The sequence below is a fragment of the Mirounga leonina genome, unplaced genomic scaffold (assembly GCF_011800145.1).
Source record: "Mirounga leonina isolate KUSES-001 unplaced genomic scaffold, KU_Mleo_1.0 Mir_127, whole genome shotgun sequence".
In the NCBI taxonomy this organism is placed as follows: Eukaryota; Metazoa; Chordata; class Mammalia; order Carnivora; family Phocidae; genus Mirounga; species Mirounga leonina.
In genome coordinates, this window is record NW_023270316.1 from 76,643,976 (window position 1) to 76,670,727 (window position 26,752).

General features: G+C 35.7%; 1 protein-coding gene across 4 annotated transcripts in view; it reads right to left on the reverse strand.

Annotated features, from left to right (window-relative positions):
• The window catches only part of SGCG (sarcoglycan gamma), a 127,876-nt gene continuing 101,124 nt past the window's right edge, over positions 1-26,752 (reverse strand). For all 4 annotated transcript variants that reach the window (XM_035003693.1, XM_035003695.1, XM_035003694.1 and 1 more), the window contains 3 exons: positions 19,705-19,777; positions 2,933-3,056; positions 1-810 (listed from right to left, as the gene is read on the reverse strand). In XM_035003693.1, coding sequence (XP_034859584.1) covers positions 637-810; positions 2,933-3,056; positions 19,705-19,777 — 371 coding nt within the window. In that variant the 3' untranslated portion in view covers positions 1-636. The remainder of the gene's footprint in view (positions 811-2,932; positions 3,057-19,704; positions 19,778-26,752) is intronic.

Genomic DNA, 26,752 nt, shown 5'->3' on the forward strand with positions numbered 1-26,752 from the left:
TTTGTGAAAAATGTAGGTTGATTTTTATTGCTTATAACTGTATATAAAGGAAACGATTAGTTTTATATAATTTATTCCTTTGACTACATACTGAAAATCAGATCAACCCAAGTCCCCTCAAAACCTGAAGATTTCTTGTGAAACCTGACACACTTTGCATTAAAATGAGAGAACTTGTGGGTTGGAGTGATATAGTGGGAACACCACACAGAACTTTGGGGGCATTTTAGTATTGACCAATGCTATTTTTATGGGGAGTTAGATAGTCACAGTTGAATGGCATAAATTAATTCCACACAGCAATTCAATATTCCATTATAGATTGATTTTCTACAAGAAAGAAAAAGAAAAGTCACAATGGCTTTGATGAAAATAAACCTAGTGGAATAAAGACTTTTTTTTTTGTTGCTATCGCTAGACTTTTGTGTCTAATATGTGCACACCATTTCTGAGATCATGGATTTTCATCAGAACACCTTCACTGGTACATTTTTCTGAGTTCCTTTTGAAAGTCTGCCCTCCTACTTCCTATCCACCATCCACCAGGATGTCAAGTTGCTTGGTGTGAAGGCTTGAGGTCGGCATCTGTAAAGCTCAATGAAATGAGGCAGGTGCTCCGTGGAAGATGCAGGTGGTTTAGAGACAGATGTGACTGTTTTCGTGGCATGTGGTACCCACGCCAGCCACAGACAGATAAAGCTTCCCATCTGGACACACACAGATTTCATAGAGTCTTTGTGAGCTGCCGGCGGCACCCTGAGTCCCCTGAACCAACTTGGGTAAACACACAGTTTCAGCATCAAGCACAAGCTGTTTGGGAGAAAACGAGAGATGAAGTGGTAAAAGAGAATGGACATGATAGTGTGAAACTCATTATCTCAAAATGCTCCAAACAGATTAGTTTCTTCTCTGCATAGAAAATGAAATAGGCACCTTAAGTCATTATCAGAGTCTTTTAAAGCCTATTTCTATTTTCCATTCAGGCAGGGGCTTAATAATTCCTTCTCCAAATTGAAGTCTTTTTTTTTTTTTAACCCATTGTGCTAGTTGAGCTAGGAAGATTTATGTGCTATACTAAAAATACATTTCAGAATTATCTGGAAAAAGGTTTTAATTCACATTTATCTTGTGACCTATTTTGACTTTATGCTAAAATCACCTTCTCTACCCCATTAGGATAAAGTACAAGCCGCAGAAACAAATTCATCTTAATAATTTTTACCTGTGAATGTTGGAATTTCTGCTGATTTTGTTTTCCTATGAGAGGGAATTAACTTCATCCTATTAGCTGCCAACCATTTCCCTACCTTCTCTTAGATCTAGAAAAGCAGTAGACACATAGACTAAAGCCAACTAAAATTAAATGAAAGCTATTGGGGTTTTTGTTCCTATGACAGCTTAGTTACACTGAAATATAAACAGATGGCCATTAATTGAGGTTTGGAAATCTTTTTGGGAATGAAGAACTGTTCCACTGAGTAGCCCAATTTTACCCATGCCAGGGCGCTCCTTATTAGAAGGAATTAAAACATGTCATGGACGGGCATAATGTTGTGCCTTGCAAATAAGTTTGGACTCTTCTTTTCCATACTCTCATCCATGAACTCTACTCTTTTCATAAACCGATGCTTGCAGTCTGTACGCCCTCTTGGGAAGCTGACCACTGCCATGGGCAGCAGTGGGTGGAAAAATATTAAAAGCAAAGCTTTACCTTGTGGTCTGGGACACTGTCATAGTAAAAGAAATGAAATATGTATTGTATTTTTTTTTTTTTAACCGCAGAACCTACTTACGCCATTGTCCAGAGCTTTGGGTTCTGTGGCTAGTTGGTTTTCGCTAATGTGCTTTACCTTTTCCTTGTTGGCTTCTTTGCTTTCCTTTCTTATGGTTAATCAGTGACTTTGTTTTCTAGTTGTTATTTTTTTATTGCTCTTCCAGAAAACTCTAGTCACTGGCAATCCACATACCCTTTCCTTGCTCACCTTCGTTTATCTTTATAGGAATATATCTTGTGGGAAGCCAGATATCCCCACACTTTGAGCTAGCTTCCAGTAATAAGGGACATCAGCTTATGAGTCAGGCTATGTGCTGCTATAAAATTGGCACCTTATTCACGGAAATAAGTGAGGCTATTTCAAAATTAAAATTAGCATATTTTTCAAGGTAATATATTTTAAGTACGCAGTGACATTATAATTTAGTAATGAGATTCCAAAATGCTTGACTTCCATTTTTGCATTTATCTGCTCTTGGCATCAAAACTTCTTCAGTTACAACTTGAAGGGGCTTCACTGGATGTCTTTTATATTCCACTAGCAGCCTGCCATTGGATGGGTCCTGTCCACACTCATGAGCTGCCTTTCATGTCCTCCATTTGCTCCCTCAACCACACCTTCCTCTTAATATCAGATTAATATAATAATTTCAAAATGTTGCCACCCATATTACCACATTGCTTCTCACAGCACTGTGACATAGTTAAGCAAATATTATTTTCCTTATTTGACAAATGAGAAGACAGGTCCAGGTCTGGAGAGGCCTGTTAGGTTTCCTGAACTCAGACGGGTAATTCATGAATTTATCTAGTACTAGAACAATCAATGTTGAGTAGCAAGTGCTCTACTGCCTCATTATGACTTTGGCTTATATCAGCGATGTTTTATTTCTGGACTTGAAGTTCCAGATTTTATCCTTATTGTGGTTGACTTTTAAAGCTCCTATTTTTCATATTTAATTTTTGTTTAAACATAATTTGATGTGAGCAAGCATAGGGCTCGAGGCAACAACCAATAATGGTTGTCATTTACAGGTAAGTCCCAGTGACTGCCATATTGAGAGAAGTTGGATCAGTAGGTAATTGAAGAACTGATAGTCTCTGTCTGCGCTGAAAGTCATCAGGACATACAACAGGAGCTTCATATACCAAACTCACCATTCCATCACTACTTTGAAAAATGATATCCATTTGAGAAAGAGCCTCAATTTTCCCAGCATGAGCTTTAATATGAACACCCTTTGGGGCATCCATGCTTAGACTTCGTGTGGGGGATTCTAACCTGAAATGAGGGAAAGAAGCAACAAAAAATAGTATTAAAAAAAAGCTACCCCAGGAATCCCTCATTGAATGGCTTTGCGTAGAAAATACAATTAACAAAGCATATAGTATCATGATGTCATTCTTGAATGCTAATATAGTGTACATTCTTTATCGATAAATCCAGAAATAATGTGCAGTAAAGAAATTAACTTCCCATCAATAAGAATCTACAAAATTAGTATCCTCTAAAAACAGATAAAAACATTACACAACTCTACCCCAACATAATAGTCTCAGATGGCAGGGTTAAGCACGCTGCATATCACACCAGAAGAAAATGCAATTTGTGAATAACTTTGTAAAACTTTGTAGTGAAAACACAAACGTGTCCAGGAAGAAGACAAACTTAAGGGTAAGACATTCATTTGCTACCTCTTCATAAAGTAGAATGTAAGCTTAGTCTTTAGGTTTTGTATGTATTTATTTATTTTTTAATTTAGGAGGATTACAGGGCACATGTGAAGATTTCTTTTGGGAAAATACTGAACTGTTAGGGTTGGGAAACAGAATGGAGACTGCCCCAGCTGGCTTTGTTTTTGTATAATTTATCAGAATCTCCTTGTGACTAAGTCAAACATAGAGAACCAGGAGTATATGGACCAGAGAAATTCTATTTGCTTCTGCCTGAAAAATACTAAATTTCCACCAGGTGGCATAACATGATCACTTGAAAGATTTTTCAGCTACTCTAACCCAACCCAACCTGACCCGACCCAACTCAACCCAACCCAGCCCAACCCAACCCAACTCAACCCAACCCAATGCAACTCAATCCAACCCAACCCAACCCAACCCAAGCCAACCCAACCCTAATCAACCCAATCCAACCCTACCCAACTCAACCCAACCCAACCCAACCCAACCCAACCCAACAATCTGAAAGTCTGATTGAAAGATCAGTGAAGTGGAACAGGATACCAAACAGTGTGTAATTCTCTCACAGCAGGTAAGATTAAGAGTAGGCATGGGTAGGAGAGAGAAAGCAGAGTGGCTCCAGAGGAAAGAAGTACCTGGGTCATTGATTTGCATTTGAACTGACTGAATATTTATTCAGTAGATGTTTAGCTCAGAGGAATTGCTGCCTTTAATTGGCAAGTTTTTGTCTACCACTATTTGTTACAGAAAACAAAGTTTCATTTTCTTACATACATCTTAATATGTAAAATTTGATCTGTTGTACATTTTGAAATTTATATTTACTTTGAGTACAAGGAAACACTTAGAGGCATTTATAGAATTTGTTGGTCAAATTATGTTAAGCTTAGGCTATGGGGAAACGCTTAGATACATCTAGATGATTTGGTCTGCTGATTGCCTGCCCATTTTGCTAGTTGTCTACATTTTTCCTGCCTGGATTGATAGGAAAAAAGGGGAAGGGGATGGGGAAGGAAAGGAAGGGAGGAAGACATGTAAGCAACTTGTAGAGGTCTGGTCCATTTCAGGCAATCCATTTGTAAATTTGAAGATCCTAAGGAAGGTGAGTTTGTTTCAAAGATCAGTCATCAAACAACAAAATAACCTCAATAGGACCAACTACTAGTTTTAAACCATATTATAATATGGTGCTTCTGGAATAGCAAATTTCTTCCCCTTTGTATCATTTCTAGCCTTGAAGATGAAATATGTCAGTTCAGCACAAGTTGGGACACATTTTATCAAAAAAGGTTGTGATTAGGATGTTCTGAAGTATACATTTTCATGAACACACTGAACAGCAGTCAGATATAAAGCAACTCAATTTTTTTCTCTTTTGTTATATTTTAGTTTGCTAGATATCCAACCCTTTCTTCAAATATGTAAATATATAAATATTTACTCATGACTTATGTGAGGAACAAAAAATTTTGAACAGTGACCCAGAAATATACCAAATAAATAAGCTGTGTGTTTATACACACACACACACATATATATAGGTATACTTGCCCTTTGCCCATATTCACTTTTGCATTTAGAGAATATAACTAGTCAAGCATGTATGATTGTAATAGTTATTGCTCATGATTTTAAGCTCTTTCAGGCTTACAGTAAGTCTAAATTTTGTAAATAGGATGAGAGACTGGGAAGCATAAATACAAATTGACAAGAAAAGCTGGGACAAGAAAAGCTAGAGGCAGCACTGGGCAAATCATGCAAGGACTAGATTATGTCCACTGTTAGGCCATGCTGACCACTAGACTATGTTAACTGTGTTGGTCTTTAATCTAAAAGTGTGGGGAATAATGTATTTAGTCATTTAACCCTTATTTATTAAGTCCCTATCATGTGCTTTTCTAGATTTGTAGAAAAACAGTAGCAAAAAGGCAGACAGGCTTCCTGCCCTTAGGAATCTAACATTCAAGAAGCTTAAAGGATGTAAGCAGAGGAATAACAAGATTCCATTTTTGCTTTAAAAATATCACTCTATAAAGACCTGTCAAGACAGATGAACAGATGCAGAGCTCTACCCTCAGCCCCCAATTACATATAAATGCTGCATAAAATACAATAAAAAACATTAAAACACATACTAGGCAGAAATAACAACAACAACAACAACAAACCCAGAAAAACAAAGGGCATTTTCATAGTGCCAGAACAGAAGAAACTCGTAACCAGAGTGATGAGTGGGAGTTGAAATGCTGGAGCCCTTGGAGGTAATGGGCAGGTAAATGCCTTGTGGTCTGGTATTTTAAATCTCTACAGGGAAGGAGTTGTGGCCAACTGTGGGAGAGCATGGGAAGAGTGTTTGGAAATGGGCTCTGGGCATACAGATGGGAGTTAAAACACAGTACAATAAGAACCCTAAAGCAGGCTGCTCTTTCTGGAATGTGAGCAGGAAGTCTTAAATCATGCACTATTGTAGAAGCCAAATCCACACACTATTCAGGCCTTGTATAAGCCCAACCTGAGAAATACCTGTGAACGCTGGCTTCAGAACAGTGCCCCCTGCAGGACCCTGGCAGAAGCGAGTGGGAAACTGACATTAAAGGCAAATGTTAAGAGTCCCCGTGAGAACTGCACCTAGATGAAGGGCCAAAGAGGATGAGCTCTCAGACAGAATTTTCAAACCACATGGGAGAATCTGTCAACATGAGGAACTAGAGATAATAGAGCAGTCAGAAAGGGACTAACACTAAGCTTAGAGCATCCAAAGAGATAAATTAACACTCACAGAACAAGACCAGAATAGAAAAAGAAAGATTTAAAAACGAGGTAAGTAGAAATTAATGAAATAAAAAAATTAAAGTCTTCTGGTAGACTGAATAGTAGACATGCCATATATCAAAAGAGAATAGGACACTGTAATGTAGATTTGGTATTTCTGTGGGAAAACAAGAAATGTAAAATTTGAAATGCACAATTAATGTTTTTAAATGCATAAAATAAAGTACAGAATTTCAAAGGAAACTAATGACTTTTAAATACAAATGTAAACATTACTTAAATGGGTGATATAGCAATTTATGAGCTTACTTGTTAATTAAATAAGATCTGGCCAAAGGGCTTACAACTACTATAATTTCAAAGCAGTAAAGAGTATGTAATGTATTTTGAGATATTTGCTATAACCTTCATGTGATATTAAAGTATCTCTGGCTTCTACAGATTAAAAAATCAAAGAAACTGTTAATCCTACTGTGGTTTGTTATCTCTCATTTATAGTTGAAGGGATGCTAAATTTCAATTAGAGGTCAGTGAAAATGAAGGATTTTTTTTTTCACATTCAAAATCATTAACCCACTAAATTCTATTCTTGGACACCCAAGGGATCCACAGACCACAAGTTAAGAACACCTATACTCTAGAGAATGAGAAGACACAGATATGAAGAGGTAATGTTTAATCATTTCCAAAATTGAAAAATAACATGAGTTCCTAAAACTGAAGAGGTATATTGATACCCAAGTACAAATTAAGACATATCCAGCACCCAAACACTTTCTGGTAAAACTGCAAAACATTAAGATTATGAGAAGGTCTTAAAAGTATTCAAAATGAAAATCAAATTGCTTATTTACCAAAGACACAAAAGTAATGAATAATATCTTAAAAATGCCAGTGTAAAATTATTGTCAGTCTAGAAATATATCCCAACTTAGCCATCTTTCAGCTATGAAGAGACTAGACATCTCAGGCCCAGAAGGAAAAGTTTATTGTCTATGCAGATCATCACCGAAGAAAGTACTTATAGAAACTAAACCAGAAGAAATGAGTATTTTGGAAGAAGCAGCGATGGACATTAGAAAAATCAACACAGCGTGTGGGTAAAGCTAAATCTTTATTGCCTGAAAAACAACCAGAGAGATGAGTAAAAGCAAAGTTGAAACAAAACAACACACAAAGTGAAATTTGGGTGGGAATAACTTTCTAAAATTTTGGTATAATTTGAAAAGAGAATGATAATGACAAACTTAGAAAGTATTAATTTATCTCCATGCATATAAAATATAAAGGATAATCATTAAAAGAATGAAACCAGAACCACTAGAGAGAAATATGGCAGGGAGAATAAGGAGAAGTTTAATAACCGAACCAAAGGTCAGAAAGAAGAAAAAATGAAAAGAAAAAGCACAGTAAATTAAACATGACATCACAGAAATATGTCAAATAAATCAGTGATCATAATAAATATAAGTAGTTAAATTCACCTATTAAAAGTTAGAAACTTTACTATAGGGGATAAAATCTCAAATCCAGAAATTTAATCCCTAGAGAAACAACTGAAACATAATAATACACCCCACATGAAAAAGCAAATCTGGTTGGATTAAAGACCTAAATATGAAAAATGAAAGTGTTTTTGAAAGAATTCACTTCCTTCGCTAATGCCCAAGCAGTGGTTTCCAATATATCCAAGTTCCTAAGGGTTTATTTTCACTATTCCATTATTGGATGAAACTTTCATTTTTTTTTTAAAGATTTTATTTTTTAAGTAATCTCTACACCCAATATAGGGATCGAACTTACAACCCTGAGATCAACAGTCACACGCTCTATCGACTAAGCCAGCCAAGGTAGTCCCCCCAGCATTTTACTTTCTGTTATTGGATGAAACTTTCAACCCCTCAAACTGTTTTTACTTCTGAATTGACTAAATATACTATATTTTGTTTTGATATTTTATGATTTTTTCTTTTTTCTTGGAACTGCTAGAATTAAGGAAGACCAGCCACACCATAAACTGTTAATTACCATGAGGCACAAATTGCTTTCATTGTTTAAGTAGCTTCAAGATGGTAACCTGTGATAAATGAGAAATAAACACTTGGGATAAGAAATGTAATTATGCAAGCTGAGAATAATCAATGCTTCATTTGTTAATGGTGCATTTATAGACACTGATTTTTTTTTTTTATCAGTGAGTTGTTTGAAAAAACACTGAAACAGAAGGAATTTAATTCACAAGATACCACTTTCAGACCATGTATTTATACAAATACATTTGAAAACCATGATTAAATTAGTAATTTCCTAGAGAAATACAGGTGATCAAAATGGACCTTTATTAAACGTACAGGTTTAAAAAGACAAATTGCACTGAGGAGCGGGCCCGAGTCCCGGCTCCTCCGGAGCGGAGATTGGGAGGCCGCCATTTTCACTCTTGGCCTCCAAGGCTGTACAGAAAGCTTGCAGGGAACAAAAGCTCCCTAGAACAAACCCAAGCAGATTACTTAGCCCGCCCTGGCAAGGGCGGGGCAATTCCACCTCCGGCAAAGACATTTGGGAACCACGGCAACAGGCCCCTCCCCCAGAAGATCAGCAAGAACAGCCAGCCAAGACCAAGGTTACCGGTCAGTGAGAACAGCAGAATGCCACTGCTAGGGGAATACTGCACATAGAATTCATGGCTTTTTTACCATGATTCTTTAGTCTTTCAAAGTTAGGTTTTTTTTTAAACTGTCTTTTTTTTTTTTAATTTTTCTTTTTCCCTTTTTCAACCAACATCTTATCAATCCCTTTTTTAAAAAACATTTTTATTTTTCATTTTTAGAGCCATATTCTATCCCTTCATAGTAGTTACCCTTATTTTTGGCATGTATATATATATAAGTTGTTCTCTCTTTAAAATTTTGAGATAGTTTCTTCTAACAGATCAATATACCCTAAATGTCTAGTGTATGGTTTTGTTCTACTCTCCTGCCTGATTACATTCTCTCCCCCCTCTTTTTTTTAAATCCTCTTCTTTCTATTTTTCAAACAACTTCTTATCAATTCCTTTTATAAAATTTTTTATAATTTTTATCATTACAGTCATATTCCATTCCTTCATCATATCAACCCTTATTTTTGTACATATAAAAGTTTTTCTTTCTTTAAAATTTCGGGAGGCACTTTCTTCTAACAGACCATAATACACCCAAAATCTAGTGTGTGGCACTGATCTATGCACAAGCCTGATCATATTTGATCATGTTCTTTTTTTTTTGTTTTGTTCTGTTTTTGTTTGTTTTTACCTTTTTCTTTTTCTTTTCTTTTTTTTCTTTTTGATTTTCTTTCTTTCCATTTCTTTTCCCCTGGCTTCAGGTCTTTTCTGATTTGTTTAGTATGTATTTTCTGGGGACGTTGTTACCCTGTTAGCATTTTGTTCTCTCATTAATCTATTCTCCTCTGGACAAAATGACAAGACAGAAAAAGTCACCTCAACAAAAAGAACAAGAGGTAGTACTGATTGCCAGGGACCTACTCAATACGGACATTAGTATGATGTCGGGTCTAGAATTCAGAATCATTACTTTAAAGATACTATCTGGGCTTGAAAAAAGCATGGAAGTTATTTGAAAAAATCTGTCTGGAGAAATAAAAGAACTAAAATCTAACCAAGTCAAAATCAAAAAGGCTATTAATTAGGTACAATAAAAAATGGGGATGCTAACTACTAGGATAAATGAGGCAGAAGAAAGAATCAGTGATATAGAAGACCAAATGATGGAAAATAAAGAAGCTGAGAAAAAGAGAGATAAACAACTACTGGATCATGAGGGCAGAATTTGAGAGATAAGGGATATGATAAGATGAAACATTAGAATAATTGGGATCCCAGAAGAAGAAAGAGAAAGAGGGTCAGAAGGTATATTGGAGCAAATTATAGCAGAGAACTTCCCTAATATGGGGAAGGAAATAGGCATCAAAATCCAGGAGGCACAGAGAACCCCTCTCAAAATCAATGAAAATAGGTCAACACCCCGACATCTAATAGTAAAACTCACAAGTCTCAGAGACAAAGAGAAAATCCTGAAAGCAGCTCGGGAGAAGAGATCTGTAACCTACAATGGTAGAAACATTAGATTGGCAACAGACCTATCCACAGAGACCTGGCAGGCCAGAAAGGACTGGCAGGATATATTCAGAGCACTAAATGAGAAAAATATGCAGCCAAGAATACTATATCCAGCTAGGCTGTCATTGAAAATTGAAGGAGAGATAAAAAGCTTCCAGGACAAACAAAAACTAAAGGAACTTGCAAACATGAAACCAGCCCTACAAGAAATCTTGAAAGCAGTCCTCTAAGCAAAGAGAGACCCTAAAAGCAACATAGACCAGAAAGGAACATAGAGAATATACAGTAACAGTCACCTTACAGGCAATACAATGGCACTAAATTCCTATCTTTCAATAGTTATCCTGAATGTAAATGGGCTAAATGCCCCAATCAAAAGACACAGGCTACCAGATTGGATTAAAAAACAAGACCCATCGATATGCTGTCTGCAAGAGACTCATTTTAGACCCAAAGACACGCCCAGATTGAAAGTGAGGGGTTGGAAAACCATTTACCATGCTAATGGACACCAAAAGAAAGCTGGGGTGGCAGTCCTTATGTCAGACAAATTAGATTTTAAACCAAAGACTGTAATAAGAGATGAGGAAGGACACTATATCCTACTTAAAGGGTCTATCCAACAAGAAGATCTAACAATTGTAAATATCTATGCCCCTAACATGGGAGCGGCCAATTATATAAGGCAATTAATAACAAAAGCAAAGAAACACATTGACAACAATACAGTAATAGTGGGGGACTTTAACACCCCCCTCACTGAAATGGACAGATCATCTAAGCAAAAGATCAACAAGGAAATAAAGACTTTAAATGACATACTGGACCAAATGGCCTTCACAGACATATTGAGAACATTCCATCCCAAAGCAACAGAATACACATTCTTCTCTAGTGCCCATGGAACATTCTCCAGAAGCGATCACATCCTAGGTCACAAATCAGATCTCAACCGGTACCAAAATATTGGGATCATTCCCTGCCTATTTTCAGACCACAATACTTTGAAACTAGAACTCAATCACAAGAGGAAAGTCAGAAAGAACTCAAATACATGGAGGCTAAAGAGCATCCTACTAAAGAATGAATGGGTCAACCAGGAAATTAAAGAAGAATTAAAAAAATTCATGGAAACCAATGAATGGAAACACAACTGTTCAAAATCTTTGGGATGCAGCAAAGGCAGTCCTAAGAGGAAAGTATAGAGCAATACAAGCCTTTCTCAAGAAACAAGAAAGGTCTCAAGTACACAACCTAACCCTACACCTAAAGGAGCTGGAGAAAGAACAGCAAATAAAGCCTAAACCCAGCAGGAGAAGAGAAATAATGAAGATCAGAGCAGAAATCAATGAAGTAGAAACCAAAAGAACAGTAGAACAGATCAACGAAACTAGGAGCTGGTTCTTTGAAAGAATTAACAAGATTGATAAACCCCTGGCCAGACTTATCAAAAAGAAAAGAGAAATGACCCAAATCCACAAAATCATGAATGAAAGAGGAGAGATCACAACCAACACCAAAGAAATACAAACAATTATAAGAACATATTATGAGCATCTCTTTGACAGCAAATTAGATAACCTGGAAGAAATGGATGCATTCCTAGAGATGTATCAACTACCAAAACTGAACCAGGATGAAATAGAAAACCTGAACAGACCTATAACCACTAAGGAAATTGAAGCAGTCATCCAAAATCTCCCAACAAACAAAAGCCCAGGGCCAGATGGCTTCCCAGGGGAATTCTACCAAACATTTTAGAAGAATTAATACCCATTCTTCTGAAACTGTTCCAAAAAATAGAAATGGAAGGAAAACTTCCAAACTCATTTTATGAGGCCAGCATTACCTTTATCCCCAAACCAAAGACCCCATCAAAAAGGAGAATTACAGACCAATATCCCTGATGAACTTGGATGCAAAAATTCTCACCAAAATACTAGCCAATAGGATCCAACAGTACATTAAAAGGGTTATTCACCATGAGCAAGTGGGATTTATCCCTGGGCAGCAAGGTTGGTTCAACATCCACAAATCAATCAATGTGATACAATACATTAACAAAAGAAAGAACAAGAATCATATGATCCTCTCAATAGATGCAGAAAAAGCATTTGACAAAGTACAGCATCCTTTCTTGACCAAAACTCTTCAGAGTATAGGGATCGAGGCTACATGCCTCAATATCATAAAAGCCATCTATGAAAAACCTACAGCGAATATCATTCTCAATGGGGAAAAACTGAGAGCTTTCCCCCTAAGGTCAGGAACACGGCAGGGATGTCCACTATCACCACTGCTATTCAATATAGTATTAGAAGTCCTAGCCACAGCAATCAGACAACAAAAAGAAATCAAAAGCATCCAAATCGGCAAAGAAGAAGTCAAACTCTCACTCTTTGCTGATGATATGATACTTTATGTGGAAAACCCAAAAGACTCCCCCCCCAAACTGCCAGAACTCATACAGGAATTCAGTCAAGTGGCAGAATATAAAATCAATGTGCAGAAATCATTGCAACTTCTTCCTAAAAACATCACCAAAGGCAAGGGAAGCAAGGGCAAAAATGAACTCTTGGGACTTCGTCAAGATAAAAAGCTTTTGCACAGCAAAAGAAACAGTCAACAAAACCAAAAGACAACTGACAGAATGGGAGAAGATATTTTCAAATGACATATCAGAATAAGGGCTAGTATCCAAAATCTATAAAGAACTTATCAAACTCAACACCCAAAGAACAAATAATCCAATCAAGAAATGGGCAGAAGACATGAACAGTCATTTTTCCAAAGAAAACATCCAAATGGCCAACAGACACATGAAAAAGTGCTCAACATCGCTTGGCATCAGCAAAATCCAAATCAAAACCTCAATGAGACACCACCTCACACCAGTCAGAGTGGCTAAAATTAACAAGTTAGGAAATGACAGATGTTGGTGGGGATGCGGATAAAGGGGAACCCTCCTACACTGTTGGTGGGAATGCAAGCTGGTGCAGCCACTCTGGAAAACAGTATGGAGGTTCCTCAAAAAGTTGAAAATAGAGCTACCATACAACCCAGCAATTGCACTACGGGGTATTTACCCCAAAGGTACAAATGTAGGTATCCAAAGGAGTATGTGCACCCTGATGTTTATAGCAGCAATGTCCACAATAGCTAAACTGTGGAAAGAGCCAAGATGTCCATGGACAGATGAATGGATAAAGAAGAAGTGGTATATATATACAATGGAATATTATGCAGCCATCCAAAAGAATGAGATCTTGCCGTTTGCAATGATGTGGATGGAACTGGAGGGTATTATGCTGAGCGAAATTAGTCAAACAGAGAAAGACATGTATCTTATGACCTCACTGATATGAGGAATTCTTAATCTCAGGAAACAAACTGAGGGTTGCTGGAGTGGGCGTATGGTGGGAGGGATGGGGTGACTGGGTGATAGACACTGGGGAGGGTATGTGCTCTGGCAAGTGCTGTGAATTGTGCAAGACTGTTGAATCTCAGATCTGTACCTCTGAAACAAATAATGCAATATATGTTAAAAAAAAAAAGAAAATAGCAGGAAGGGAAGAATGAAGGGGGCAAATCAGAGGGGGAGACGAACCATGAGATCTGATGGACTCTGAAAAACAAACTGAGGGTTCTAGAGGGGAGGAGGGTGGGAGGATTGGTTAGCCTGGTGATGGGTATTAAAGAGGGCACGTTCTGCATGGAGCACTGGGTGTTGTGCACAAACAATTAATCATGGAACACTACACCTAACACTAATGATGTAATGTATGGTGATTAACATAACAATAAAAAATTTAAAAAAAAAAGAAAACATACAAACAGACCCACATGCATAGGGAAATTTAATACATGATTATGGTTGTATTTCAATTTGTAGTCACAAAGGTAGATTTTCTAATTATCTAATTGTTGGCACCTCTGGTTGGCTGATTGGAAAAGAGAAAATTAGACACAGACCTCACACCTTATACTTCACACAAGAATAACCTCTAAATGCATCAGGGATCTACAATGTATTCTGATATAGAAGGGAAAGCCAGACCAGCAACGGGGCTGACAAATTCCTCTTCTTTAAGAAAAGTTTAAAATTCAGATTTAATGAAAAAAAAAAGATTAATAATTTTGAGTATATAAACATTAAAAATTAATAGAAAAATGTTAATAGCAAAAATGTTAATATTCAGAATATATAGTATATTTTATTTTATTTATTTAATTAATTTATTTTATTTTATTTTTTTTTTAAGATTTTGTTTATTTATTTGACAGAGAGACACAGCGAGAGAGAGAACACAAGCAGGGGGAGAGGGAGAGGGAGAAGCAGGCTTCCCGCTGAGCAGGGAGCCCGATGCGGGGCTCGATCCCAGGACCCTGGGATTATGACATGAGCCGAAGGCAGATGCTTAACGACTGAGCCACCCAGGCGCCACCTATATAGTATATTTTAATCGCTATAAATGTGTTTTAAAAAGTAATTAAAGAAGCAAAGAAGATGGAGTCAATTCCAGAAGCAGCAGCCTTAATAACAGAATAAAAATATGAAAGATGCTTAACCACACTAGTCGCCAGGGAAATGAAATGTAAAATAACAGAAGATCACACCGATCAGCATGAAAAAGGTCATAAAGTCTGACAGTGCGAAATGCTGGTAAAAGGTGAGGAAAGAGCCTCTGAAACCGCTCATCGAATTATAAATCAGCACAAAGCACTTGGAGAGGCACACTGGCCAAGTCTGGCTAAGTTCAGTATGTTCACTTCTGAAACCCACACTTTGTGAAACTTGGTAGTATAGCCAGCCCAGAGCAGTGCTCTTCAAGGCTGTCCTAAAAGAATGAAAAACTAGGTGCCCATTACCCATTTTTAAGTTGACATTGTGTTTTACATAAATTTAAGTATTTGCAAAATATACCATTTCTGCCGCATTATAAACACTGTCATTTTGAAAGAAGACTCCTCACTTTACAGTGTATTTGATGGAATCTAAAAAATCACGGAGAGTTGATACCCATCAACTTTGGGTTATGACCCAGTATGTTAAAAATTTTTTGCTTAAATTGTCCAGCTTTGATTGGGAACTTTTTTGTTTTGTGTTGTTTTGTTTTGTTTTGTTTTGTTTTTGATTTGGAACTTTTTGATTGGGAACTCTTTCATTTGGTTCCTGTGTCCTTTTGATGATGTACCCTTGTTGTTTCAATTTTTGAGTGCATCTTATTCACTGGTGCTACAAAATGCTCCAAATTTATCTCTTACATTCACTGCCCCAGTCCTAGAATGAGCCATTTCTCTGAAGAATCCTGATTCCTTTTATTGCAGAATGGTATGAGAAACCAAGTACTGGTTGCCACTGATTTTATTTTAATTACTTGATCTCTCATTTCTAGAATTTCTATTTTGTTATTTTCCAAATCTGCCATCTTCATACGACTTTGCCTCATCTTTACATTCAGTTTTTTTCTTCTTTGAGCATTTTATTCATGTCTGTTTTAAAATCTCTCACTTTGCTCTACTACTTAGAGTTTTAGGGGGTAACTTGTAGTGGCTGCTGATTTTTTATCTTTTCATTATTATTATTTTTATTGTAGTAAGCTCATTTTTAGCAAGGATTGTTTTCCATAGATGTTTTTATGTCGTGGGTAATGGGATATTTCTTTGCTGTAGTTTGACTTTAGTGTAGTTAACATTAATTTTCCAGCTTTGAGCTCTTATACAATGAGGTAGTGTGGATTTAGTCCTCTGATCTTGGCTGAGCAAAGGCCTATCGTTCATGATTTCTTGTGGGTAACCCAACTCGTGGCCCAAGATGGGTTTGCAGCATCTTTAGACTACTAGGCAAATTGTTTCAAATATCTTTCATGGGGGCCAGGGTTTACAGGGTATCTCAGTCTGGGTATTACACACACACACACACACACACACACACACACACACACACAGAGAGCTATGCCTTAGTATCACAGTCCCATAATATATAAAGTCCCAGCTCCCGATCTCTATGACATCCTGATATCTCCATGAATACCCTGGCTTTAGATTTCACTCTGCTCTAACAATGAATTTCCTCTTTGTTACTGGGACCTAAGAATGAGTTTGTCTTGGTTTCTAGTTGAGCAGTATTTACAAATATTTGAGCAATATTTATAAGTATATAATATGTATGATATATACTTATAAATATAAGTATACAATATATATTATATACTTATATAAATATTATAAGTATACTTATAAATATATATTAGTATACAATATATACTTATAAATATTTATTCATTTGCTTATGTATGTATGTATGTTTTTATTTATTCATAAGTAAACTGGTATTTACAAGTGTTTGAAACAGGAGCAAATGTTTCCATGTCCTCTCATTTTACTTATTTAATGAAAACACACACCTATATTATTGACTATGTGCTAGGCATCGTTTCAAGGAATTTACAAATAACTTACTTAATTGACACCACATCCCCATTGGGTTGCAGGGGGTTTACAGTTTACCCTGTGATATTAACACCTACTGATTTCCTTAATTTTCAGTTGCTTCCTTCTCTGTGACATCATCTCAGATTACCCTGGGAAGATTTTATGCTTTTTCTCCTATGCCCTCACTATATTTTGGACTTTCATCATAGCAAGGAATTATACTGTTTTAACTTGTTTGCATGTTTCCTTTCCCAACAGACTTTAAAATCATTAAGGGCAGGATCCACGCATTTTATCACTGTAGAACTAGCAACCATTCCAGTACATAAACATGTTTAGTATATTTTAGCTGAATTTTTAAAAAAGAATGAATTATATCATGTACAAATGAAAAGTAGCATGTCAGAATGAAGGAAGCATATCAGACTTCGTATTTTTCTTGTGAATGATTTTGCTATAAGAAATGTAGTGGCATCTAGCTTAAATACACATTATCTTTCTTCTAAAAGAAAATAATAATTGTCACCCTTCTATGACTACCATTTGAACAAATATCAAAATTTAAACTTGTGGGTTAGCCTGGTGATGGGTATTAAAGAGGGCACATTCTGCATGGAGCAGTGGGTGTTATACGCAAACAATGAATCATGGAACACCACATCAAAAACTAATGATGTAATGTATGGTGATTAACATAACATAATAAAAAAATAAAAAATTTAAACTTGTGATATTTAAACATGTATATTTCAGAGATTATATTTATAAATGCATAATGATCTCAACTCTAAAAAATCCCCATTCATTGTTTTCAGGGGATTCTAGAATCATTTTCACTTTACTCAAGTCAGGAATAGTAATGGTACTAGACTCAGAAATATAAAGTGAAAGACAGTTTATGGTAAGAATTTATAGAAGAAAATATAAATATCATATAATCATTTAGAGGAGTCTGGTTGTAAATCAAAGAATAAATCACTCAAGGGTCCACTTAGGTGGTGGAGAGAATACACCCAACAAACATGGACTTTGGAGTCAGAGCTGAATTTGAATAATCCATTGGCTACTATTTATTTATTTGTTTGTTTATTTATTTATGCTACTTTTTAATCTTTGATTAGAACATGCTGCTATGTAGATCTTGGTTTTCCTCTTTTATACAATGGGGATAAAGTTGCTTATTTTTAAGGTAGAGTTGATGATTAAATAAGATAAATTATGGGACAGTGCACAGATCCTGGCAGTTGAAGACATTCAGTACTTGTCAGTTCATGCCTTCCATCCTCGCCCCATTCCTCCAGGATTTTTTTACAATTTCATTATCTTCTTAATCACTTTGCCTGTAACACCTGGTTTATGTGACCACCCCCCACTTAGTACCACCTTTTAGAAAGCAGGAGGATACTCTTCTGCCATTTCTTTTTTAGCAAGGGCCTGCTGTATAACCAGCAGATTATACCCTGATGGGACAACATAAGCTAAAGGGTTTAATTTCGAGATCCATATATTTTAAAACAGTTAAGTAAATTACTTCAAAAAGGAGTCTGGCATCTCTACAATTTATATTATTTTATAATTTCAAATTGGTTTTAATGGGATTATTTTTAAAGATATTGAATCATTTTTCTATCCTAGAAATGTAAAATGTTCTTCTTCCCTAACTATAATAATTCTGTAATATTGATCTTGTGATCCTTTATCAAAAATAATGAAATTGTTCTAATGTAATTAGAATCACAATTTATTTTCATGCTGCAAATGTTCTCTAAGTGGGTAAGATGAATTGAACCTTCATTTGCTTTTAATTAATATTTAATTAGATATTAAAGATCAGAGAAATGCTTAATTTTCTAACTTTTATTCCATTTACTGTGATTATCTTCTTGGTATGATAATGATAATAAAAATGATTATTTGTATTCAACTTTCAGTTTACAAAATACTTTTAACCTAATAGCTAATTAAATCTTTCCTAGAATACATTGAGATAATATGTTACTATCAACATTTTATAGATGAGAAAAATAGTTTCAAAAGGTAAGTTTGGCCAAGGTCACAAGGCTTCTCTGTGTAAAGCCAGGACTCCTTAATTTCCTCTATTATACATAATATATTAGGATGTTAATTGTTCTTCATATATTTCAAGTTCAAATACTTAATGTAATTTTAAGGGATACCTTAGATTTTAGGTACTTGTTTTTAAAAAATAGTATTTGATTTTGTTATAAAATATAAATATAATATTGGAATAAACAGTGACAGCAATAAATGTCATTCAGTAGTGCATTGATAAAGTAAAGTACACATAGGCACACAGAGATTTCTATAAAGAATACATTTACAATCTGGAACTAGGTGATTTTATATATTCTGACATTATGTAAAGATATAACAAAGGTTGAGGACATTATGCTAAGCGAAATGAGCCAGTCACAAAGTACAAATACTGTATGATTTCATTTATATGAGGTGCTTCGAGTTGTCAAATTTGTGGAGACAGAAAGTAGAATGGTGATTTCCAGGTTTGGTAGAGGTGAGAATGGGAAGTTGTTTACTGGCCACAGAGTATTAGTTCTGCAAAATGATAAGAAATCTGGAGATGGAGGGTGGTGATGGTTGTATAACAGTGGGGATGTACCTAAAATACTTTCTTGAACTGTACACCTAAAAGTGGTTAAGATGGCAAATTTTCTGTTTTGGATGGATCAAACATAGGGAATCAGTGGAACTTTTTACTTCCTTTGGATTTTAGTAAGTAATGACTAGTTAATAAGTGGAACATCATGAGAATAAAGACAATTAACTGGGTTAATGGAATAAGACACAATCTGGTAATGACTGCTAAAATATTGTTCCAGCACATATCCAGGTATCTTCCATATTAGAGTTTATGTTTGAACAAAATTCTTACCTCAGGTCCTGAAATGGGTCAGCTCTTACGAGGGGGGTCTCCACTGAATGTTCAAAAAGTGCGCCTTCAGGCCCTAAACAAAGCCAGAGATGCATCATTTTACAAAAGTAAAACAAATGACATCAAACTAATGAAACATTTAGTCTATATATTAAAACACAAGTAGATTTTGATCTTGTTGCTGAATTTGTACAGATGTGAGCAAGAAAATGTAATTGATGTATACAAACTAACGTATAAGATTTTTAAGCTGTTCCGGTAAGTTGAAATTATTCTAAGAGTGTCAGTGGCACTCTTTTACAAGGAGTTATAACTCTGTAACTAGTTTTTAAATGTATGACAATTACTTAACATAACCAGTTAGTGATATTATAGTGACATGTAATCATCGTAATGCACACAAGTACAAGGCAGGCATAAAGCCTATAAACTGATCCATATTATTGTTAAATAAGAGCAGCAATTTCTCTATCACTGAAATTGTCAATGTTCAAATTATATGATCTTACTTCTATTATTACTATTTGGCCTCAAAGTAAATATTCCTCAGAACCTCTTTGCATATATTAAAAGAGATGTTTCATCAATAGTTTCATAAAATAACTTAATAAATCATTGATTTTCAGTGTAACTATATTTCCCTTATGTATGCATTCATATTTAATATTCCCAACTGTGATTATATAAAAATATATAATTGATGTAACATCTTTTTCTTGTGGAAAATAGAACATATTGTTTGGGGTCATATAATTTAAATTTTAGACAGGGAAAAAACTTCCACAACAAAATATCATTATATAAATAATACACTTAAATAACTCTATAATATGATCCTGTATAAATATTATTTGTATAAGGAAAGTATAATAATAAAAAAGCCCAGTGTTATAATGTTAACTTTTTTTAAAAAAAAAAGTATCACCACAATTAGGCATAGTAAACAGTCTGGTCATTTCCGCTAATAAAATATCTGTAGTATTTGGATGATACCATCCTTCTTTCTCTTCTGAATCCTAGAATAATTTATGATGAATGGATACTCATGTGAAGATCTGTAGTAAGACCATGGTACAAAATGAATTGGAATGGTGGTGAAGACTTCACGGACAGAACCCAGTACTATGAAGTTCATGGATAGAACCCAACACTGAAGGGGAAATTGCTCTAGGCTGCTCTATTCTTCCCTACTCGCAGGTTCTTTCAATTACAGAAATAGAGTTCAGCATGAATACCTCTGTCCAAACAGTGCATAATATATATGCAGACATCTGTTAGATTTTTATGTTTACACTGATAACTATTAAGATTGATTCCACACATGCATTGAGTACTTATGGACTGAAATGAGCTTTTCAAGTGCTACAAAAAACAAAAAAGATTTCCATTACTCCGCTTCACAGCCAAACCTTCACATGATGTCTCTCTTGCCTTCAATCCATTCTATTCTGCCACCGCCACAAACTGCCTTTCGCCTTAATACTCCAAAGAAGATGCTCTTGTTAAGATAATCATGACCTCCAGGATGGCATATTCAATGACAGTTTCTGTTCTCATCTTTCCTGGACCCAAATTCTGGGAACACAGTCTCTCTTGGCATCAAGAAAATGGCTCCGATGACATTCCTCTTACCCCATTGTCTGTCTCTTCACACTTCTCTTTAGTGGCTGCTCTTCCTTTACCTGGCTGGGCTCTAACACTGGCATCTCTCAAAGCTCAGTTGGTTGATGAGGCCTCCATTTATATCTCTAGTCAAGACTTCAACTATGTGCAATAAATAGCTCACATATCCAAGAGCTGACTCTGATATATCCACTTGGTTGTTTCATAGATACCTTGCATTTATGCATCGAAAACATTAACTGTCTATTCTCTTTGCCTTGTAAACGTGTTCTCCTCAGACTTCTCCATTACCCAGAGAATAATGTCATCATCCAGAAGCAAATATAATCTTTCCATCTTTGATCCCTTCTCTCAATTCCTGCCACCTATTTGATCTACTGGCAAGTCTTTATATGTCAGTTCTTAATTTGGAATCATTATCTTCTTTCAATGACTGTTGTTACCACCTAGTCCAGGTCACCAGGCAATAGATATTGCCTGAAGTACAGTTGACATCCTCCTAACTGGCCTTACTGTTTCCTTTCTTTCCTCCAAGAAATCTATTCTCCCTTATAATGATTATATTGATCTTAAGATGTATAGGAAATCAAAGAGTACCCTGTTTGAAACAATTCAATGCTCTTCCATTGCATTTAAAACAAATCCTAAATCCTTATAATGGCCAACAAGTACATGCATGAACTTGTTTCTCTGTATCTCCCCTTATACCAGACTTGTTTCAGACTTAAATTCAATATGATAAAAAATAAAAATCATGAAATAATAGACATAGATAAGCCCAAATAGAACAGCAATCAAAATGAAAGTAAATGTTTTAAACTCCTCATTAAAAACCAAAGACTGGGTTAAAACAATAATTCCAGCCAAACCTCGCTTTCAAGAGAAAGGTAAATCATTTAATATGAGGAGAATTTAGGTTGGAAGGGTAATTTAAAGAGGTCATCAAGGTCCTCTTCTAGAAGTTTAGAGAAGTCATCCCCCAGGGAAGTGACTGTTGGAATCATATTGCAATTAAAAGGGAAATGTTGACACACTTAAGGGAAGCAAAGCTGGAGTATATATTACTGGACCACTGAATTAATCAAACTGGAGCTACCTTGCCTCCAGACTTTTCATGTAAGATAATATATATATTCTTATCATTTAAGCCAGATTTTTTGGGTCTTTTGTTCCTTTCAGCTGAAGATTGTTAACCAATGGGCCAGGTCATCAACTGTTCACAGAACTTCATTACAAAGTGTTTGGAGATCTTGGATATGTTCTTAAAGGATATGGTGATCTCTTAGCATCTTGTAGATAATCTGTCAAGTGTCTTTTTAAGGGACGTGGATTTATAATCTTTGTTTATGTTTACTTTTTCAGCTGTTGAAATCTTATTCTCCAGATCCTCTTTTGTCAGTGGCTTTGTGAGTGACTCCAGCATTTCTACTTCATCACTTCTGACTTCATGTAAGCCTGGTTAGCTGCACAAGTGCAAAGAAATTGAACTGGTTTATCATTAAATCTTGTTTTCCTCAAGGGAAATTGGATAACATTACAGGACTATGTTTTTCTTACTAAATGTTGGGGAACGAACCCAGCCTAGCAAATCACTGCCAAGGAATTAAAGTATATTTTCTGCCCAAAGTCAGTTCTGGCAGTGGTATAAAAATTTTTTTAAGATGAAATTTTGATGCTCCTTCAGTAATATGTTCTATAAATGAAGTTAACAAAGGGTCATGCTAACTTTGGTCACTTGGTGACCAATTCTATTTTTAGGGGGAAAAATGAGACTGCTTAAAGGCCTTGGTCAATTTCAAAGTGAGTTGGTGAAATTATTTAATTTCCTCCATAAATATGACTTAAATACAATTCTTCAGTTTCCTAGCTGACTAAATTGAAGTTAAGACTTTTTAAAGAATGCTACTTTATTGAAATATATTTGACATATAACACTGTGTAAATGTAAGGTGTAAAATATGTTAATTTGATACATTTATATATTATAATTGTCATTATAGTGATAATTAGCATCTCTATCATGCTACATAATGGTCCTTTCTTTTTAGTGAGTGCAATAATTAAGTTCTAGTCTCTTAGCAGTTTTGATGACTATTATACAATAATGTTTTCTATATTCATTATACTGTGCATTAGATCCCTAGGACTTACTTTTTTTTAAAGATTTTATTTATTTATTTGACAGAGAGAGAGACAGCGAGAGAGGGAACACAAGCGGGGGGAGTGGGAGAGGGAGAAGCAGGCTTCCTGCTGAGCAGGGAGCCTGATGCGGGGCGTGCCTTCTTCAATTTCTTTCAACAAAGTCTGGTACAGTCAATGAGAGACCAGTGGGTATAGATATTTGGGGCTGTAGTGTGAAGGACTGAGGGGTGAAAGATGCTCCAGGTCACACATCTACTCAGTGGAAGAGCTGGTATTGGAACTCAGTCTGGTTCTCAAAAGGTTCTCAGAAAGTTATCCACTTTTATTTTTAATAATTATCTATTATTTAATAATTTAAAAATAATTTAATAACTTAATAATATTTATATTAATTAATATTTAGATTCATTAATAGAATACATTAATTTAATAATTTAATACTATTTAATAAGTGTCTATCAATATCCATTTATTAATATTCATTCATGCTCTACACTCTGTTTAGAAAAATTAACCTCACTTTTTCTTTCTGATAAACCTTGACGCATTTTTCTAGGACCAGCTCAAATTCGTCTTTCCTTGAGAAACCTTGTCTGACCCACTCTGTGTCTCTTTCTATCACATTCTGGCACAACCGATGCTTTTCTCCAGGCTGCTCCTGTAGCCTGTGGCCCAAATGTCTCTTACAGTCCTTAGTGGACTGTGTCCAACCAATTAATTTATGTTAAAAGCTCTCCAGCTAAAATATAAACATTATGTAAAAGAAAGTATATCTTAATCATTTTATACTATAGGTATTTAGCTTGCTTATTAGCAGATAGTACACATTAAATCAATGTTAATAAAGTCCAGAGAAACAGTGTAGGTTTAAGGTAAATCAGTGTTTCTCAACTAGAGGTGATTTTGCAACCCCTTCATCCTCCTGAAAACTTTTGGCAATGTTTGCAGACATTTTGGTTGTCATAACTCCGGGGGTAAGAATGCTACTGTATCTATGCATAAAGGTCACGGATGCTGCTAAATATCCTGCAGTGCATAAGATAGCCCCACACCTACACCGAAAATATTATCTAGCCCAAAATGTCAGTAGTGTTAAGGTTGAGAAAGTCTGAGCTATACAATATTGAGAGGCAGTCAGACCTTACATAGGAAAAATAAGGAGAGAAGTCAGAATTGTAAAATTTCTTGCATTTCTTTAATCACAAAATTTAGGGAAGCTATGAACATACTGAAAAACTGAGAAGAGTCAAGATCTGCATCAAAATTGTACTGTTCATACACTCACCACTCAGGTTGCCCTGGTGACAAAAACTCCATATTGTTATAATGGCATAACGACAAGGAAAGTATACAGTAATTACAGGTGCAGTGTATTTGCTCTAGTTAGTCTCACTGGAGAGAAAAGGAGTTTGGAAGAAATTTGTACCTCAGACAAAAAAATATGAAAAGAAGAAGAATATAACTTATCTTTAAAAAGACTAACTGAAATGTGTGTGTTCTGGGGGAGTGGCTATATGGAACCAACATGTTATTTTCCACTGATTCTGGACAAGTTAACATAGGGAGTGTTTCTCAGCCTGTGGTCCCTAGCACTGAAGCATCAGCATCATCTGAGAACTTATAAGAAATGCAGATTCTCATGTCCCATTCCAGAGCTACTGAATCAGAAACTCTGGGGATGAAGCCAAGCAACATATATTTTGACAAGCCCTGATACATGGGTGATTCTGATACATATATGTGGGCGATTCTGATACATACATGCAGGTAATAAATAATATAGTTGCTTATCAATTTTTCTCACCTGTTCGACTAAAATTAACATCAAGACCTGGAAGAGTCCTAGGATAAGAAAAGTTTCACTGAAGGGATGCCCTGTGTAGGATGGCTTGGGTTTGAAGCAATCTGTCCTATTTCTTAAACTGTTTTCCCTATAGATTTCATTGCCCTGCAGTACAATAACACTTTATCAAGACCTCTGTTGCCCTCTGCATATATTAATCCACTTAATTCAGCAGTGCGAGTACAGGAGACATTATCAATCTACTTTTAAAAGTGGGGAAACAGCCTAAGAGATGAACTTGCCTGAGGTCATGTGACTAGTAATTGTTTAGGTAGGAATAGAATCTGAAAGTCAATATGCTTTGTATGGAGCAATAGCAGATTTCTGATGACCAAGACTCTTGGACAACCTAGCCATTTCTTTTTTTTTTTTTTTTTTAAGATTTATTTATTTATTTGAGAGAGCGAGAATGAGAGAGAGAGTACATGAGAGGAGGGAGGGTTAGAGGGAGAAGCAGGTTCCTTGCTGAGCAGGGAGCCCGATGCGGGACTCGATCCAGGGACTCCAGGATCATGACCTGAGCCGAAGGCAGTCGCTTAGCCAACTGAGCCACCCAGGCGCCCAACCTAGCCATTTCTTTATCATGAAATGATCAATTTCCTTTAAATAGATTCCTAGCGTCCTTTATTTTAGTAAGAAATTCACACACACTACTGCCTTAGTGCATACTGCAACATGGGTTATGACTCTTATATTTTGTTTTGTTAAGAATTATATATTACATAAAACTTTGTATGAGGCTTGAGTCTACTTCTTAAGCCAGTTTTTATTTATGAGTATTGGTAATAATGTGTGAGAGAATAAAGTTGCCCAGTACAGAAAAGTACTGGGATCAATTTAACCAGTATCTGCCTTCCAATGTTTTATAGTCTTGACAGAAGCTCAGCAAGTACATTTCAAACATGTTCTGCACATTTCCCCCCCCCCAAATTTCTTCTTTTCAGTCCTAAAAGTGATTTCTATTAGAACCCCACCCAATCTTTATTTCCAAGAGAGACAAGTTTTTACAGAAGTAAAGGGATTCCAAGTACCTGATACAATGGGAATAAAAGAAACTTGGAAGAAGATTCTCTTGCAAAAGACATATGGGAAAGAGATATTAGAATATCATACAGATGATAGAGGAATTTATGATAAGTCTTCGGGTTACACCAACTGGAAAGAGATAAAGGGTTACAATATGGTGGAAGAAAAGAATGAGCAAAAATTTGTGAGGAAGATTTCATTCTTCTAGGAGAGTATCAAGAATTAAAAAAAAAAATGCCATGGAGAAGAGTCAACAAATTCAAACCGCTTTTTCTTACCTACCTGAAAAATTCCAGAGTAAACTTGCCAAAAGTAAAATATGCTTTTGTAGAAATGTATTCTATGGGATATTGTTTTCCTTAAGAGTTAGCACATATAAATGGATAAAGGAAATGTGATATTTATATGGAATGG